Below are 15,058 nucleotides of genomic sequence, written 5' to 3'. Positions count from 1 at the left end.
CCCTTATCCCAACACAGACAGGACACTTGGGCAGTATAAGACAGGGATCACAGGTGCCAAAGCAGAATGAAATGACTCAGATTCTGAGTCAGCTGAGGCACCTCATTCTGGGTCTGCAGTGCTGGGGCTGGAACAGGGCTCAGCTCCTCCCATACACACCATGTATGCGCATTCCTCCTGTGTGTGCACAAAATGCCCTGGTTTAAGCCCTCATGGTAAATACTGGAGATGGAGATTAGCAGTGAGTTACTGTGATGCAAACACCAGTTGACAGCTCAAGTGAACTGGCAGCTGAAGATGTCCAAAGCATCAGCAGACATCCTTCTTCGCTGAAGCACTGAAGTCACAATAAAACTACTTTTATCTTTGCGTCCACCAGGTGCAAGAACTTTTTCTTGGATTTCATATAAATTGTTGTGAGCTACAGTGTACCAAGATATAAAGTCGATCATTATGGCATCACAATCAAAGGAAACTTGCTAAACTGGGGAAAAGCAGTTAAAGGTTGGCCCAAAGTCACAGAGATTAAGCGGAAGGGGAAATAAAGGGGAGGAAGCAAGTAGTTCTACCACCACCTTAGATGCAATTGAGCATGCCCAGAGAGACATTAGCATATATTCGTGAATTTCTGGGGAAAAAAAATGAATACATATGCCAATGTATTGCATATGTATATGTTTTGCAAGTTGATGGGGTCAACAGGAAGGACAGACGCCAACAAAAGGGATAGGCTTATTTTACTGTCCATTTCAAAGTGATACAAAAATAAAGCTTGCCTATAGACAAAGGATAAGCTCAACAATGAAGAAAATAAGCAAGTTAACACATCTACTCATTACTACATGAGGTTAGAGATAGTGATTAAGAGACATCACCAATTGCCCTCATACACATCATCCTGATCTGCAGTTCATGAAGAGCCCCAGTTGCAGCCAGGATCTGGAGAACCTGTCCTGCAACTGAGGAGTCCTACAGAGATGAGCCCTGCCTGTCAGTGAGCTCTCCAAAGTCACTGCAAGCAGATCCAGCCTTTTGTGCCACTTTGTGGTTCTGTGATTTATTACAAGCTCTGTGCAACTAAGGGATGCTGGGAAGATGGGGAAGTTGATAATAGTAAAGAGAGAAATTCTAGCAAATATTTTACAGAGTGGGGAGATCACCACCAGGGATACTGTGACATCTCATTGAATTGCAGGGCCACAGTTCTGATGTAATGTGTAATGGAAAGCATCCTTTATTCTCAGAGCCAGATGCACGGGAGACTCCTTCCTCTGATCGTGCATGCCTGGCACAAAAGAGCTTCAGCTGATCTGCATTCAGACACTGCTTCAGCCCCTGGAGCTGCCCTATGGTAGAGAACAGCTGCAGTCTGCAATGAAAGCCCAGTCCTGGAGGTAAGGGGCTGCCAGGCACCTCAAAGCAGGTGAGCAATCGAGCCAAACTGCCAGCCAAACCAAAGGCAACATTAAAAGTGCCCCAAGAGCATCTTGTCTGCTGGATCCCCTCAGAGAATAAGGGAGCTGGTGGAGAGGTGTGTATAGAAGAGAATTAAGAGAATTACCAACATGGAAGTCAGTAATCAAAAGGAGGCTGGGGAATTACTACTGCATTCAGAGGTCCACGCATGCAGATCTATGGAGCAAGGTAACTTCATCTGTGAGGACTGGGGGAGAAATACAGCCCCAGTAAAGGGACATATAATAAAAGAGGAACAGAAAAACCTCACTAAATAAAAGGTAACGAGGATTACTGCAACATGATTAAATCTGTCTCCTGGATGAAAACGAATCCCCTTTGTCACGACCTTCCAAGCTTGTGCTTCTCTGCACGAGCAATGGAGGGCACTTACCTCGGGCTCAGAGCTGCTGCACCTCAGCTGCAGGCAGCCCAGCTCCATGGAGTCGCATCGAGCAGCGGATGCCGGGTGCCCTCAGCCCGGAGCTGGCTGCAGGACGGCTTTGGTGCACCGCTGCCAGCACGGTGCTGCCCGGATGGCTTCCAGCTGGGCTCTTGCTGATTCACAGGGTGCCCCTCCGAGTGCTGCTGTCTGCGGAGCTGTCAGCTCCACCGCAGCCTTTTCCTACCCGGAGGGCCTGGGAAGAGCTCGACTCCCAGGCTGCTCCCCTACCAGGGCATTGCTCATCATCACATCAGATCACCACCCCGGGGGTTCGTGTTTTACCATGCTAACTAAGCACGGGTTTCTCTAAAGCATCTTGGCTTCCTTCTGTTGGGATGTGGCACAACCTTGTGCTCAGCCATTCCTACTTTCTTGTCTTCGTGTTCCTTTACACTCCTCTCCCTCATGAAGATGTCTTCACAAGAGATTGCCCTCTCTGCCTGCCCTGCTCTTGAGGGCAGCATCTCTGTGCAGCTGGGTCACTTCTTCACTGAGCCCTGCCGATGGCAGAGTTTACACGTTTTAACTATGGAGCAAATGAGACTCTTAATGGTGGAACAGCTCACAGCTACTCCTAGCATGAAGAAAGCTGCTGAACCTCTTTCTTCTGAGCTGAAAAGAATTCCTTTTCACTTACACTCTGGCGATAACTGAGCTCTTTCTCATCGCTTTCTGAGAACGTTCTTTCCTGATTCATCAATAGGTGCTCTTTTGAAGGCATCAGCATGGTTAAAAATTCCTCGTACCCGGTGGATGCAAAGATTAAAGTCAGCTGCTGTGACTTCATTGCTCCTGTGAAGCAGGTTCATTGAGAAAAGTAAGGCTGTTCGCACACCTAGCAAAGCTGAACTGGAACATTTTAGAATTAGCATTCAATAATTCCTTTTGTTAAACTCATATTGGTCCTTAAGCCAGATCCCTATTGCTAACCTAGTCTTTGTCACACTCAAGGTCAGAGATTTTTTATGAAATGTCACTCTCCCTGTACTTCATCATTGACAGTAATTGTGCACAAATGTCCGTACTGTTAACAAGTGATGATGTGAGTAAGGAGGGACTATAAAGCAATGCTTGTTTTTCTCTGGTAAAAGAGGGCTTATGAAAGTCTGCTACAAAGCCATGATCAGATTTTTGATTGCAACTCTCTTCATTCCACTTGAAAAAATTGCAAGCAGCATTGGCTGCAAATATTTGAAAGTATAATGATTATGTATTTATGTATTTATTTATTGTAATCCAAACCTATTCTCAAATTCCTTTATCACAGTGAAAAACAAGGCGGATCTTTTATTACTCACAGAACTGCATTTAGCCAATGGATCCAAACGCATGAAGTGATTGGCCATAACTTGAGCTGGCACTGCACCATGCCCTCCCTGTCCCTGGTTTCAGTCCAGATCGGATTAATAGCACACCAGTGTTTGGTTGGTGGTGAGGGTGTTGAGGGCCTGGGCTGCTTAGTGGGAAGAGTCACCCCATGGCAGCATGGGGAAGGGAGTGCAGGCTGCATTGTGAGCTGTGCCAGGCCGCAGGTTGGACATGCCTGCCATAACCTACAGAAAATCCACTCAATGGGGAGCTCACACTCTTAACACTCTATGGACAAACATGGACACCTGTCAACCACATGGAGACCCCACAACCCATGGAGACACCACAAACCCATGGAAACCTCAGAACCCCACAAAGAACTCAACTCCTCAGGCCTCTGCCCCACTCAGCTACTGATCATCTCCCACTCCTGAGGCACTGTCTCTATAGTGATGGCCTCCTCTGAAGAGGATGGAATTTGGTAGATTGAAGATCAATCTCCTCTAGTTTGTAGAGATTATTCCTGGGAGATAAATTCCCTGCCCTGGTGCGTTTGGAAATTTGAAGAATCAAATGGCTGAATCAAAAATGGTCAATTTTAATGAAATAAGTCAAATGGTGATTGGAAGAAGGGTCACCTTACACTTCTTGGTCTATGGAAGAAATTCCTGCTGACAGTGCACTCATAGTCCACCAAGGGAAAACAAAAAGTAGAAACAGTGGGTTCAGTCTCAACATCGTCCTTCAGAGACAAGGAATCAGAAATAATTGATCAGAAATATGGGAAGAATGAGTGAAAAGGGAACAACTTAGCCACAAGTGTACCAAATGTGATAATGTGCTGGTGTTGGCAAGAGAGGGAAACCACCCTGGAAATGATTTTTACGCTCACTAAGAGCAAATTACATAGAAAACAATGTACACATTTCCACATGTGGGAATGAGGCTATAATGAAACATCCCATCCCAAATCTAGTATCTTCCAGTCCCATAATGGTCACACCCAGTGAAGGTGAAACCAAATACCCAATAAGAAACTGTAAAAAACCGAGGTCTCCCTGAGTGATATAGAGCTCATCCAGAAACTCATCTTTCCCACATCCTCCATGGGCCGTGCTCTCTCAGAGCCTCCCCAAGATGGATTTCACTGTCCCTGGAGGTCCTGGAGAAGGTGATTATTGGTTTTCTTCAGCGCATCAAGGAACAGATCCTTGCAGGCAACATCCCAGCTTGGCATGAAGCTGTAGAGGAGCCGCATCTGCTCCTGCGGTGTGGGCATTCCTCGGATGCTCTGATACTGCTCATTGGTCAGGACGCGCCCATAGAGTTGGTCCAGGACAGGGCTGACTGATGTCACACGTTGGATCAGCTGCTCTCGGTGTTGCTCCACAAAATGCAGCCCTGGTATGGGTGAGTGGTTGGATGCTTGTGCTCAGCAGGCGACATCCCACCTGCACTAGGGCTGAAGGACCCTCAATCTCTGCTTCTGCTGGACCCTCGCATAGCGACCTCTCCTGCCTCAGCTGAGACTTTGGGCAAGGAGATAGAGTTTGACAATCTCTTGGTAAAGCTCATCCTAGTCCTCCTCATCTCAATCTCTATCTCGGTTTTGAAGATCTTCTGTCTGCTTTGGCATTGTGCCCTCATGGCCTCCCTCCATGGGGCAGGTTGGTGAGGAAAAAAGGCAGCCCAAAACTCACCTTTTTGTTGGGTCTGGACAGAAGAGGATGGCTGGTGCTCTATGAGTGATGGATCTGCAAGGTTGGGAGGCAGGAAGAAGCAGGTTCATTGGAAATCCATGGGAAGCATTTTGGGGATGTGGCTTGTGACCTCATGCTGTCCCATTGGCCTGGATGTTGGACTGGGATGTACACATTTCCTCATGAATGTGTCAGAAGCCATGCTGAGCAAGAAAACCCTCTCTCCACGTTGGATGGGGAAAGACCTGGACCTCCAGGCCAAAACCACCACCCTAATGGATGAACAAACCTGAAAACAATGATGTGGAAAAGGCAACTGGTGGCTCGATGTCTCCTGGAGGAGAACAAGAAGAATGGAGGACATGAATTGAAGACAGGAGGTTGGGACACACACTGTGAGAGATGTTTGCACCCCTTCCTCCTCTTCCAAACTTGTATGCATCCTCAAGACCTCACCTGGGGCTGCATCCTGCCTCCCTACCTGCTCTCAGGAAGGTGGCCCAGAGAGGGCTGTGCTCCATTTTGCCCTCCTGTGACACCTTTGTCAAGGTGAGCTGCATTCCCTCCTGCAGGTCCTTGCTGTAGATCTCGGTGTAGAGCTGGCGGCTGCCTGAAGTCAGGTAGATGAATTTCAGCTCCTGGCAGAGGCAAGTTGGTGCATTAAGGTGAGCTCATAGTGATCATGATCCCTCATAGTGATCATGAGGGGCAAGGTCCAACATACTTGGGGGTTTATCTCTGCCTCAGAGGGACTGGACACACGGTACCGTGTGTTAAACTTCAGTGGCTGGGAGGTGTGAGGAGGTTTGTCCACCAGGAAGGAATGGCCCCGTCTCTTCTCGTCCTTCTCCACTGCCTGCAAAATGATCATGTGGTGAGTGTGGAGACAAATGGTAATGGGAGAGACAAGAAGAGGGCAAGGAGACCAAGTGAGGAAGAGCTACAAAGAGATCAGGAGAGCAGGGTCCCAGTAGTGCCTCGTGGGAGTCTGTTTGCCAGAGGTGCTTCACAATCCCAATCTCTTCCAGGAGGCACCCATTTTTTGACTGCCTACATGTGACCACAAAACTGAATCAGAAACCAAAGCTGTGCTTACCTTTTCCAGGCCATGATTGTTGGGGATGAGGTAGAGATGAAGGGTGATGTCTGCAGCCCTGATGACACGGTAGAGCAGCACAAGGCAGTGCACAGGTATGAAGGGGAACGAGGCTGAAAGCAAGATGACACCCATAGGTGAGAAGCTGGGGTCTCTCAGCACTGCGTGGAATGGCGTCACTGCATCAGGATTCTCCAGGCACAAGTTCCCATCCACAAGGTGGCCAATATGCATCCCAGACACGCTTAACTTCCTCTCTGTGAATGGACATAATGTTCACAGATTGACTCATCTGACTGGGGATCGGGTGCGTTGTCCCCCAGGGCTGTTTCAGTCACCGAGCCTTCATCCTTGCTGCAGTACCTGAGAGACACAGGAAGTGTGGGAGGTGAATGGCCTCAACAGCACGTGGTTCAGCACGGATGTCAAACACGGGTCCAGCCTCCATCCATTCAGAGGGGATTCCTGCAGGCAGGTGACTTTCCCAGAAGGAGTACTCGTACTCAATCGTGGTGGCCATCCTCACTAAGAACTTGAGCTCTGTCTCAGTGCACCGGAAGAAGCCAGCCCGAGGAAAATGAGCTCTGCAGAGTGGTAGAAGGAGAGAAGAAAGAAAGGATCTTGCAGGCTGGACACTGGGCTGTGGGATCACCCTGTCTTTTTTTTTTTTTTTTTTTTTTTGGTGGCTATTTGCTCAGGAGAGGGCACCTCCTGCTGTCAGGTGCTCACCTGTATATCTCTTTTTTGCCAACTTTGCTCCCAGTAATCTCTGGTTTCACTTCTTCTGCCCCGTCCTCCTGAGCAAGAAGCACAGAATCACAGACAGGTTTAAGCTCAGTATCAAGGCTGGTTTGGTTTAATGGATTCCTCATTCCTGGAGGATTTTAAGAGACATGTGGATGTGATGACTGGGGACATGGTTCAGTGGCAGGCTCATAGTAGTAGTTGGTGACTGGACTGGAACATGTGTCTCTTTTCCAACCAAAGTGATTCTACAAATTCTGTGATGCTATTATTCTACCGTTTTCCAGTTTGATGATGCTCTGTCTGATGCAGACTGTGTTCAGACAGGTCTGCATTTGTGCTTTGAACTGATGATCTTAGAGGCCTTTTCCAAACTACACCATCCCATGATCGTATAATCTGGTCCAAACCTTCCTGCAGGGCTACCCAGAGTGTGTTTAGTGTGTTTCTCAGACCCAAGTCCAACAGCATTTTGAAGAACCTTGGGGAAGGAGACTCTGGAACCTCTCAGGGCAACCCAATGCTCTCAGGCTTTCTTCATGGGAGAAGTGCACCAGGATCTGAATCCCTGGTGAGCAATCACCAGAGACAGATAAGTGCAAGGCTGTCCTAGAAAACCACTCTGAAATAAGCAGGAGAGCACAGCACCTTACCTCTTGACTTGAGCATGCCATGCATTTGGGACTTGAGCCTCTGCCACTGCTGCTCTCCACATCAAAAAGCTTGTCTTCTGGACGTGCAGGAGTTGTGAATGGAAACAGCTTTCCCACCTGCTCTCTCAGTTTTGAGACTGTGCCGTAGAATGAAGCTGTAAGGCAAGGAGTGAGCATTTATCTCCCTCTGTCCCCAAGGGCTGCAATGGCCTCCTCTTGACCCCCCTAAGTTGCCATTTCCCTCATTATACTGGCATCATTAGTGCATAAGAAAGGTCAAAAGGCAAGAACTATCCAGATCCTTGTATATCTTAAGAGCCAGGAGAGCCTGGCATTTGAATTGATCTTGGTTGACCTATGTGATCACTGGCTGATTGTAGGCCTCACACATTGCTTAGCTTACACACCGCTGTCTTATCATGATAAGGTAAGTCATGATAATGTATCTGTCAGAAATATTTCTGACTTTCTTAACCTGAAAAGCTCTGTTGGAGCTAGGTCCCTGACCTGCATGCAGAGGGAAAAAACAAAGAGCCCAAGCCAGTCCTGCTTTTGGAAGGCTGTGTCTGGAGGGATGGAAGGTGTTGTACGGAAGGTGATGTAGTTCAACAAAGGAAGTGACGGTGCTGAGCAGCTCAGAGCTCACCTTGTGTATTAGATATCCAGGCATCTGCAGGAGAGAGGAGATGGCAGTGAGGCAGAGAAATATAAGTGAGGTGATTGCTTTGAGACCCTGGGGAAGACTGCGTGGGGCAGAGCAAAATGGCTCCTAACTAAAGAAATGCAGTAAAGCAAAAGGAGAATGCACTTGTGGCCTACAAGAGCGCGTCCTGCTGCACTGAGTACATAGCTGAAGGAAGGTAACCAAAAGCCAAGGACTATCTGGAAACTTGTCCATTTTAACCAGCGTTACTTCACAGAATGGCTCAGGAGGGGACTCTGGGGAGATGATGCAGTTTAACAAAGGGATGACTGTGTTTAACAGTTCAGAACTCACCCAGATTTACTATCCAGCCTTCAAATGCCGAGGAGTAGTGGGTCAATCCATCTCCTACAGATAGGGAACAGTGGTGAGTTGGATAAATCTAGGGTTAAAGAATTACCTCTGCAGAAATGTGGTCCAAGAATAAGACTTCCTCATGTGCTCTCTACATCCTCCACTACTTGCATCTGCAGCTGCTGAGTAATAGCTCCCACACAAATGCCTCCTGTCCCTCCCAAGTACAAAGGTGTGTAGATGTCCCTGTGATCCTCCTTTCTTTCTGAAGGCTTTTTTCAACTGTGAAGATAATTGAATTTCATTCTTACCTGCATATTGCAAGAAGAGGGAGAGATTATTTCTCCTCAGCACATTGTACAGACAATATTTGGCTGTGGCATCCCACACTGGCACAAGTTCATAGAGCTTCTGCATTCTCTTCTGGTTAGTACTCTCCGCCATGATGCTATCATGCTGCTTGGAGCTCAGCACCCCTTCCTGGAGGAGTTCCTCCATAGTCCCTCCCACATTATTGGCTCGCTGGATTATAAACTCTTTGTTCTGCTCAACAAACCTTGCGCCTTGCAGAGAAGAGGAGAATGAGTTCAGTCACTCAGTGCTGCCATGACCTCACCTCCCCCAGCTCACCTGTTTGCAGCGTGTCCAGGAGACGTTTGGCCTGGTGCACCTGTCCCATGACTCTCAGCACATCCACTGTCACCTCTACGCAGTAGGACCTCCCGTAGTGGCTGTACAGCAGGGTGGCAAGTGCAGCTGGTGACAGCCCTGCCACACTCTCCAGGTCAATGCGCTCATACCCCTCCCTGGGCTGGAACTTGCTGAGTTCCCTTTTGAATTTCCAGAAGTCATGCTTCTCCAGGAACTTCAGGGTGTCCCACAGTAGACTTGTCACTGTGTTCTCTGTACTGCCTCCTGATGCCATCGTGCATCGCAGCTCTGGTGCGGAGAGGTGCTTGAGGGACTTTGGGGATGCGATTCTTAACAGCAAGAGGTTTGCATGACAGCCAAGACCCCTCTCACCTGATTCTGTGGGGACACCAAGATTCTTCTGGGGATTCCTTCAGCATGAGGAATGGTTACAGTGCTGCGGTAATAATTAGAACTTTATTATTACATTAAAATTTAGGAGGAGGAATTGCATAAACATTTTAGCAAGATGAATCAGCTGTTAAACTTTTCACTGGCAGTCATTCCTGAGCCATATGGTGGAAAGTGAGAACACATAGCTGAATGATATCTATGTCATGCCATGAGCCACTGCTTATCTGACTTTGGGATCTTTGGCAAATTCAGGACAGACCTCAGGATTATGGTTACAAGCCGACTGTCAGAAATGCACATACACAGAAATACACAGAGATAAACATTTTAGTAAGCAGCACAATTTTCCATTACATTCAGTCTTGAGGCTGCACAGAGCAATTAGCATATCTTTCTCATTACCTTGAATCCGTAGTAGCTCCGACTTTTCACTTACCTGGATGACCTTTGGTAGGCCTGCTGCTCAACAGTGTGAAATTATAACTAGACTCAGATTTTACCTACAGAAGTCACTCTTTTGGTCCTCAGAGGAAGAAGATGAAGGTGTAGACATCCCTGGTCACCAAGGGCCCACAGGCTTTGCAGCAGCTCAGGTCTGAGCCCCTCTTAGGGTGTGCTGCTGCGGGATCTTGTGGGCTACTTCTCAGTTTTACTTTCACTTCCTGATCAAGCACTGGTTGTCCCCACCCCTAGTGAGATAACACCTGGACTTTGATATTTCTGAGGGGCGGAACCCCACTGCCAGCTGGAGGCTGGCCTGAAATGAATGTCCCCAGAGTCGGGTTATGCAATGGATGAGAAGAAAGTGGGATAACAGGTGAGAGACTGCTTCTTTATGCAGCTGTGTGCCTTGGCATGGAATCAGGGAATGAAAGAATCAGAGAGGCAGAGAATCATCACTAGTATGCCCTCACAGCACAGAAAGCCAACAGTATCCTGGCCAGCAGGTGACCCTCTACTCTGTGCTGTGAGACCTCATCGGGCGTACTGCATCCAAATGTGGAGCCATCAGTGCAGGAGAGACTCAGAGAAGTTGGAACACATCCAGAGGAGGGCCACAAAAATGATCCGAGGGATGGAACATCTCTTCTGTGGGGACAGGCTGAGAGAGCTGGGACTGTGCAGCCTGAAGAAGAGGAGGTTATAAGGTGAGCTGATAGCAGCCTTTAGTACATAAAAGGGAGCTACAGGACAGAAGGGATCAGACTCTTTAGCAGAGTCTGTGGTGATAGGATAAGGGGAAATGGTCTCAAACTTAAAGACAGGAGATTTAGGTTGATACAAGGAAAAAGTAATTTACAGTGAAGGTGGTGAGGCACTGGCACAGATTGCCCAGAGGTGTGGAGGATGCCCCATCACTGGAGACATTCAAAGTCAGGCTGGACCAGGCGCTGGCCAACCTGATTAAGCTGTGGATGCCCCTGTTCATTGCAGGGTTGTTGGACTAGATGGCCTTTAAAATTCCCTTCCAACTACAAGAATTCTATGATTTAACTGAACACAAATGGCAAAAGCCTCAGTGGCACACAGGGCAAGTAAGGGCAATAATCCCTGATCCTAATTCCGTGTGTAGTAAGTGTTATAAATAAGAGGATATTTCTACAGTGAAGTACAACAGGGAGAAGTACGGAATGGTGTGACTTATCTGCCATGTAGGAAATTCACAGTGAATTACCTGAAATGTTTGAAGACAGTTGGGGTTGAAGGGTAAATTATCAAGTGTGGACTTAGGGCTAAGAAGGAGGAAATTAAAGGCTGACAGTGCTTCCAGGAAGAGTCTATCCTGAAAAAAACTTTATAGTCACCAGCTACAGAAAACAGTAACAACAAACCCTGGTGGAAAACTGCACTAGTGCAAAGCATGCAGGTTGGCATAGCGCTGTCTGACAGTTCCTGGCAGTGAGGCCATGTGCAGCAGGCCAGGTGAGTTCTGTGGGGATGGAGTTGTTCCCACACCAATGCAACCCCATATTTAACAAAAGCCACCTGGCACCTGAAAGCACAGCATCCCCTTTCAGCGCACGTCACCATTAACAGCAGCCAATGGAAGATGAGTGAAGCTGGAGTCAAGTGTCAGTAAAACCCAGAGAAAGGACAGAGCAAACCACGAGTAAAGTGAGGGTAAACATTGAGTAAATTGTGAGTAAAACCCAGAGTAAAGATGAGTAAAATCAGCAGTGTGGTTGTACACCTGGAGCAGAATAAGAATAAACCCAAGTAAAATGGAGTAAACCCAGTGTAAAGTGTGTGTGAACCTGGTGTAAAGTGTGAGTAAATCCAGAAGGAAAGTGAGGGTAAACCTGGAGTAATGTGTGAGATAACCCAAAGAAAATAGTGAGTAAATTCAGAGTTAAGTGATAGTGAACCTGGAGTAATCTGTGTGTAAAACCAGAGTAAAATGTGAATGCACCCTAAGAAGAGTAGAAGTAAACCCCTTGAAAAGTGTGTAGACTCCCTCTGTCTGAGTTGCCACGGTCTTCCTGCAGTAATCCCGCTGTCTTGCAGAGACCATGATGAAACCTGTGGTCTAAGACTGCCAAGAGGAACGCCTGTCTCCTGAGCCAAGAGGGACAACCCTTACACACCCTGCCACTTGACCCACCTCCCACACCCACAGCTGCAGCACCGCAGAGGCAGCGTGGGCTGTGCTCGCACACAGACTTATCCTCCCTCTCTTCAGCAGGCAGCAACAACCCACTGCGCTCTGTGGCCAGAGGCGAGCCTCCCCCCAGGCTATTGAAAGATTATCACCATGAGTCGAGTTTCCAGGTTAGCAGTGGGCAGTGCCAGCCCCACCCTTCACACTCAACAGCCTGCCTACAAGCTGCCAGCCTATCAGCACAAGTGCAGCATTGTTGATGGCTGAAAAAACAGCCTACCCTGAAAGTGATCTACTTCAGGGTTTACTCACAGTTTACTCTGGGTTTACTCACACTTTAGACCGGTTTTACTCACACTTTACTCCAAATTTTACATGTACTTTACATCTTACACAATGAGCTCAGATGGGGAACCTCAGCCATCCAGGAATCCTAGAGGTGATCATTGACTGGCCTGGAGGTAAAAAGTTTGGAACATTACCAGGAGAAGTATCATGTGCTAAAGAGTCCCCACCATACAGTGAACTACCAGAGAATGAAAAGAAATATGCCCTGTTCACAGATGGATCGTGTCGTATTGTGGGGAAGCATCGCAGATGGAAATCTGCTGTGTGGAGCCACAAGTTGCAAGGCCACTGAAGGGAAAGGAGAATCAAGGCAATGTGCAGAGGTAAAGGCTGTCCAGCTGGCCTTAGATGTTGCTGAACGGGAGAGGTGGCCAATGCTCTATCTTTACACTGACTCGTGGATGGTAGCGAATGCCTTATGGGGGTGGTTACAGCAGTGGGAGCAAAATAACTGGCAAAGAAGGGGTAATCCTATTTGGGCTGCTGAACTGTGCAAAGACATTGCTGCCCAAATAAAGGATATGGCTGTAAAGGCGCATCATGTGGATGCTCATGTGCCCAAGAGTCGGGCTACTGAAGAACAGCAAAATAACCATCAGGTAGACCGAGCTGCCAGAATTGAGGTGGCTCAAATAGACCTGGACTGGCAGAAAACAAGGGTGAATTATTTCAGGCTTGATGGGCCCAGGATCCCTCACGCCATCAAGGATGCGATGCAACATGTAAGTGGGCTAGAGAACAAGGGGTGGATTTAACTATGGACACTATTGCACAGGTTATTCATGACTGTTACACCTGTGCCACAATTGAACAAGCCAAGAGGATGAAACCTTTCTGGGGGGAAAGGCAATGGCCGAAGCATAAATATGGGGAGGCACGGCAGGTTGATTCTATCACCTTGCCACGATCTCGCAATGGTAAGCGTTATGTGCTCACCATGGTGGAGGCAACCACTGGGTGGCTTGAAACATATGCAGTACCCCATGCTACTGTCCAAAACACCATCTTGGGTCTGGTGAACCAAGTCCTGTGGCAAAAAAGCACCCCAGAAAGAATTGAGTCAGATAATGGGACTCATTTCAAAATTCTCTTGTAAACACTTAGGCCAAAGATCATGGCACTGAGTGGATTTATCATATTCTCTACCATGCACTAGCCTCTGGTAAAATACAAGGGGTTGTTCAAAACTATGCTGAAAGCAGTGGGTGGCGGATCATTTAAGCACTGGGAGAAGCATTTGGTAGAAGTCACCTGGTTGGTCAATACCAGAGGATCTATCAATTGTGATGGTCCTACCCAACCCAGCTCCCTACATACAGAAGAGGGTGATAAAGTCCCTGTTGTACATGTATAGAGCAAGTTGGGAAAAGCAGTTTGGGTCTTTCTAGCTTCTGGAAGGGACAAATCTCTCCATGGTACTGTTTTTGCTCAGGGACCTGGGTCCACTTGAGGGTGATGCAGAAAAATGGGGATATTCAATGTGTACCACAAGGAAACTTGATGCTGGGGGAGTGCAGTCAGTAATTCTATGTATATATATGTATATAGACGTGTGTATAATGCATTTTAATCACTGTTTGTTTGTTTATATGGATATATCTTAAGCATGATGTAGTAATGTAGAGAAAGGGGTGGGATGTCATGGTTTTGTGTTTTTTTGGTTTTCAGTATTCCATATCAGAACATCATGTAGTGCACTGGGAATTCAAGTGTTAATGTTCCAATTCCAGGTACCCGTCCCTATACTTTACAGCAGCCATGGGATCTGGCCCTTCCGGGTGGGGGGGGGGTGCTCTCTTACTGCCTTGCAGTGGATGCTGGAGGTGCTTTCCTAGCTATTCCAAGGTTTTCAGGTTTGTCTCAGTCTCAGGAACACTCTCTCACTCATCTTGTCTGATTTATTAGTCTTAACTTCAATTAGATTGTATTATATTGTGTAATCTTGCATTCTGATATCATAGTTAATAAAATAAGTTTTCCTGCATAGCTCGTTGCCACTGTTTTTGTTTTTGCTTTGTCTTGTTTGTTTGTTTGTTTGTTTTTTCCTTCCTTGATCCCAGCTCCCATCTCCCTATCCCTTTTCCCTTTTCCCTTTTCCTTCCCATTTTGTGGGGCTGGGGTGGGGGGGGGGGTGGGAGGGCAGGGGCCTATTGTCCCCTGTCGCAAGCATAGATTGATCTAGTTAACTCCGTGACAGCAAGGAAAGAATGAAGAGATTTTTGCCTCAACCCGGGAATTGTTGAATTGTGTTTTCTCCCCCATCCTGTTGAGGAGGGGCAGAGACAGAGCAGCATAGGGGGCACCTGGGAGCCAGGCAAGGTGAGCACACCACAGCTGGGCGCTGAGTTCTAGGCTGATTATGAGGTCCCCAGCATGTCCCATACAGCTCTCAGCCAGTCCTGTTCTGAGCTCTGCTGAGCTCTGGGCCAGGATATGAACTGGGCCTGGCTGCCCTTTCGCCAGTGAAGGCACTGAGCTCAGGGGAAATGTGGAGTGGTCCCATTTCAGCCCTCAGCCCTCAGTAGATTACAGTGAAAAGTGCTGCTGGGAACCACTGGCATGAGAGCTGGGTCTGGTGGTAGCTTCCTTGGGCAGTGTCTCCTTTTTGTTCACACAACAGGAAGCTTTTCTGGATCTGTGCCCTGAGACACCCTGCTTCATGGCCC

At 47.7% G+C, this 15,058-nt stretch overlaps 3 protein-coding genes, 1 long non-coding RNA gene and 1 pseudogene across 15 annotated transcripts in view; 3 read left to right on the top strand and 2 right to left on the bottom strand.

Moving 5' to 3' along the window:
* LOC128091903 (olfactory receptor 14J1-like) overlaps positions 1 to 15,058 on the top strand; it is a 335,467-nt gene that overhangs the window by 240,290 nt on the left and 80,119 nt on the right. The window lies entirely within an intron of this gene.
* Positions 1 to 15,058, bottom strand: part of LOC128091882 (olfactory receptor 14J1-like) — a 148,651-nt pseudogene that overhangs the window by 81,437 nt on the left and 52,156 nt on the right.
* Positions 1 to 15,058, top strand: part of LOC128091909 (uncharacterized) — a 233,459-nt gene that overhangs the window by 201,302 nt on the left and 17,099 nt on the right. The gene's annotated exons all lie outside the window — the stretch shown is intronic.
* Positions 1 to 15,058, top strand: part of LOC128091873 (olfactory receptor 14J1-like) — a 48,963-nt gene that overhangs the window by 21,970 nt on the left and 11,935 nt on the right. The gene's annotated exons all lie outside the window — the stretch shown is intronic.
* Positions 3,091 to 10,130, bottom strand: LOC128091864 (NACHT, LRR and PYD domains-containing protein 1b allele 2-like). 8 transcript variants are annotated; one of them, XM_052705262.1, is made up of 15 exons: positions 9,882 to 10,130; positions 9,425 to 9,488; positions 9,032 to 9,340; positions 8,713 to 8,964; positions 8,402 to 8,455; positions 8,051 to 8,074; positions 7,405 to 7,559; positions 6,737 to 6,804; positions 6,371 to 6,591; positions 6,008 to 6,264; positions 5,636 to 5,767; positions 5,393 to 5,549; positions 5,201 to 5,245; positions 4,912 to 4,965; positions 3,091 to 4,612 (listed from the first exon to the last, which is right to left on the bottom strand). In XM_052705262.1, exons 3-15 carry the CDS (start codon positions 9,324 to 9,326, stop codon positions 4,356 to 4,358), a joined length of 1,971 nt encoding a protein of 656 aa, XP_052561222.1. In that variant the 5' UTR covers positions 9,327 to 9,340; positions 9,425 to 9,488; positions 9,882 to 10,130; the 3' UTR covers positions 3,091 to 4,355. The 8 variants fall into 8 exon arrangements, with proteins under 8 accessions (XP_052561222.1, XP_052561224.1, XP_052561223.1 ...); XM_052705264.1 differs by having other exon boundaries at positions 9,946 to 10,130; XM_052705263.1 differs by having other exon boundaries at positions 9,950 to 10,130.

This window comes from Tympanuchus pallidicinctus, unplaced genomic scaffold (genome assembly GCF_026119805.1).
Source record: "Tympanuchus pallidicinctus isolate F22 unplaced genomic scaffold, pur_lepc_1.0 scaffold54, whole genome shotgun sequence".
In the NCBI taxonomy this organism is placed as follows: domain Eukaryota; kingdom Metazoa; phylum Chordata; class Aves; order Galliformes; family Phasianidae; genus Tympanuchus; species Tympanuchus pallidicinctus.
Note: the sequence above shows the minus strand (reverse complement) of the source record. Positions and strands in the feature narration are given on the sequence as shown.

What these genes read in the sequence shown, in the direction of transcription:
- LOC128091864 (XM_052705261.1), bottom strand. Translation starts at nt 9,326, where the DNA reads ATGGCATCAGGAGGCAGTACAGAGAACACAGTGACAAGTCTACTGTGG. An exon ending in TGGCATGCTCAAGTCAAGAG is followed by an intron (nt 6,805 to 7,404) that starts GTAAGGTGCTGT and finishes CTTCTTGCTCAG; the next exon opens with GAGGACGGGGCAGAAGAAGT. An exon ending in ACAATCATGGCCTGGAAAAG is followed by an intron (nt 5,768 to 6,007) that starts GTAAGCACAGCT and finishes ATCATTTTGCAG; the next exon opens with GCAGTGGAGAAGGACGAGAA.